At 41.3% G+C, this 2,813-nt stretch overlaps 1 protein-coding gene across 1 annotated transcript in view; it reads right to left on the bottom strand.

The window, feature by feature from the left end:
* Positions 1-1,704: 1,704 nt before the first annotated feature.
* LOC101853779 (coiled-coil domain-containing protein 97) overlaps positions 1,705-2,813 on the bottom strand; it is a 26,456-nt gene continuing 25,347 nt past the window's right edge. Inside the window, exon 6 of the mRNA XM_005095851.3 lies at positions 1,705-2,197. Coding sequence (XP_005095908.1) covers positions 1,816-2,197 — 382 coding nt within the window. The 3' untranslated portion in view covers positions 1,705-1,815. The remainder of the gene's footprint in view (positions 2,198-2,813) is intronic.

Raw genomic sequence — 2,813 nt, 5'->3', positions numbered from 1 at the left:
AACCTCATTTGATTTCTTTTCCTTCCACGATACTCTTAGAAATCTCCTAAGAAACCACATTTCTGTTGCTTCTATTTTATTTTCACTGTCTTTAGTGGTTGTCCAGCATTCACAGCCATATATAGAAGGGTTGACCATACATAGCATTTCAGAACTTTCATTTTGGTAGTCATTGAGATGTTTCTATTTTTCAGGATTGGTATCATTTTAATGAAAGTTGCCTTAGCCATTGTAATTCTCAGTTTTATTTCTGTGGAACATTTGGCATCAGATGTTATCATATATCCTAGATGTTTAAACTGTTGGACTGGTTTGATATTTTCACCTTTGCTAATGAGATTATAACTAGGATTTGCTGCTTTTTTATATTATCAAGCATTGTGTTTGTTTTCTTCCAAATTCAATACTAATCCTTTACGTTCACTTTCTGTTACAACAGTATCTAGAAGCAATTAAAGGTCCTTTTGGGAGCCTGCTATTACAACTGTGTCATCCGCATATCTATTAATATTTTCTCCATTTACTTTGAGACCTGGACATTCTTCTATGTTTCTAAGGATTGTTTCACTGTACATGTTAAAGAGGTCTGGTGACATAACACATCCTTGCCTCACTCATCTCCTAATCTGCTTATATTCATCGTATTCTCCATTAATTAGTATAGCAGCATTTTGGTCCCAGTACAAATTCCAGATAATTCTTAGATCTTTTCCATCTATGTCTAACTTTTCCAGTATTTTTAAATAGCTCATCATTTCTAACTTTATCGAATGCCTTTGAATAATCTATGAAGCATAAATACAGATCTTTCTGTGCTTCAATACATCTTTCCATTAACATTGTTAAGGTGAATATAGCATTTCTGGTGCCCTTGTCAGGAACAAAGCCGAATTGCGTTTTAGATATCTCAGGTCTTACACTTTTTCTCAATCTTCCCATTATTACTCGCAGCAATATTTTTGTAAAATGACTCATAAGGCTAATTGTTCTATGCATATCACACTCAGTGGCACCTGGTGTTTTAGGTAAAGCTATAAAAACTGATTTCATCATATCTTCTGGGATCTCACCATTGTTATAAATTATAGCATTTAGGAGTTTTGTTGTTTTTCCAGTGCCTAGTTCTTCAAGCGTGACAATCACTTCAACTGGAACATTATCAAGCCCTGTGGCTTTTCCTTGTTTCATTTCCCTAAGGGCAGCTTGCACTTCTGCTTTTTGATGGTAAACTGTATCAATATTATTTTTTTGTTTGTAAAGGCATATTGATCGTAGATCAGACAATGATTCCTTTGTATGTCCTTAGTGTTATGATCTACTGCACAAAGTAATTCACATTGAAACATGTGTATGTGTTTGTACATTTATGAAGGAAAGAAAATGCATTGAAATGTATTGAGAAGACAACCTGTTTTCTTTCTATCCATAATTTTGTATCTTACAAAAATACATGATCTCCTTCACTGTACACAGCTAAACAATTCTGAACAATAAAAGCAACCCCCCCCCCCTCTCCATCTGTCTGTCTTTCTCCTCTTTTGCCATGTATATCCGTACATTGTCTTTCTGTCTCTCTCTCTGCCTGGCTCTCTGTATCCTTCTCTCTGTCTCTCTGCATCCCTCTTTTTCATTTTCTCTCTCTCTCTCTCACACACACACACACACATGCACACACTCACCTAACACAAAAACATTCACACACACACGCACACACACACGCGCGCGCACACACACACACACACACACACACACACACATACACACACACACGCGCGCGCGGGCGCACACACACACACACACACACACACACACACACTACCTCTCCGCAACATTCCCATCCTGGCTCTCCTGCACCAACTCCTCCGACGGTTCATAACTCATATAATCCTCCACCTCCTCCTCCCCCTCAGACTTCTCCTTCAGCCCCATCCCCCGGAGTCCAGTCCGAAGGTCCAACAACAGCTCCCCTCCCCCCGCCACTCGAGCCTCACCGCTCTGATGATCTCCATGAGGCTTCAGCAGACCGGTGGTGCATGTACTAGAAGAGTCAGCACAGGCGCGAGTCACGCACGCCGGCTCTTGGTCCGAGCTCTCCTGACTCATGCGTGACTCGGGGTCCTCTGCGTCAAAGTATTTCTCCTCGGCGTCGTGGCCGAGGATGTCCAGGGAGTCGTAGTCTGTGTTGGAGTCCACGGCCCTGATGAAGAGACAGAATTACACACGTCATTCTCATTGCCACAATGGCTCACTAGATTGTTCGTTGTTGAAATACACGTCGTTGCCGTATATATGTACGGCTCACTTGTTTGATTGTTTGTCTTCTTTCTTTGTATCCGTAAGAATTTTACGGCACTTGCAACACAATAAGGTCATATAAGTATAAGTGCCGAAGATTAGGTGTGTTACGAGGGAGTGACAAGCACAAAAAAGGGGGGGGGGAATAAGGACAACAGATGTTTGATAGGAAAGAATGTGTAACAAACCACACCAGAGCTCCCTCCAACCACCCACATTGTTTGTTTGTTTGATTGTTTGGGTAAAGAGAAGAAGCCCATCGATATGATGATGGTCATTTTGTGCTAGGAAAAAGTAAGACAGACGGACGTACAAAAACAACAGAGGGAAAGTAAATAAGTTGGACGTATCAGTGGCGCCCTCCAATCACCCGCTTGGTTCACTTGAGAACTGCTATAAAAAAAGAGGGAGAAAATGTTACGGAAAAGCGGTGATGAGGAGCGAGAGGGCGAAAAAGAGAAAAAGGAAGAGAGAGAGAGAGAGAGAGAGAGAGAGAGAGAGAGAGAGAGAGAGAGAGA

The sequence above is a fragment of the Aplysia californica genome, unplaced genomic scaffold, assembly GCF_000002075.1.
Source record: "Aplysia californica isolate F4 #8 unplaced genomic scaffold, AplCal3.0 scaffold00115, whole genome shotgun sequence".
Taxonomy (NCBI): Eukaryota; Metazoa; Mollusca; class Gastropoda; order Aplysiida; family Aplysiidae; genus Aplysia; species Aplysia californica.
Note: the sequence above shows the minus strand (reverse complement) of the source record. Positions and strands in the feature narration are given on the sequence as shown.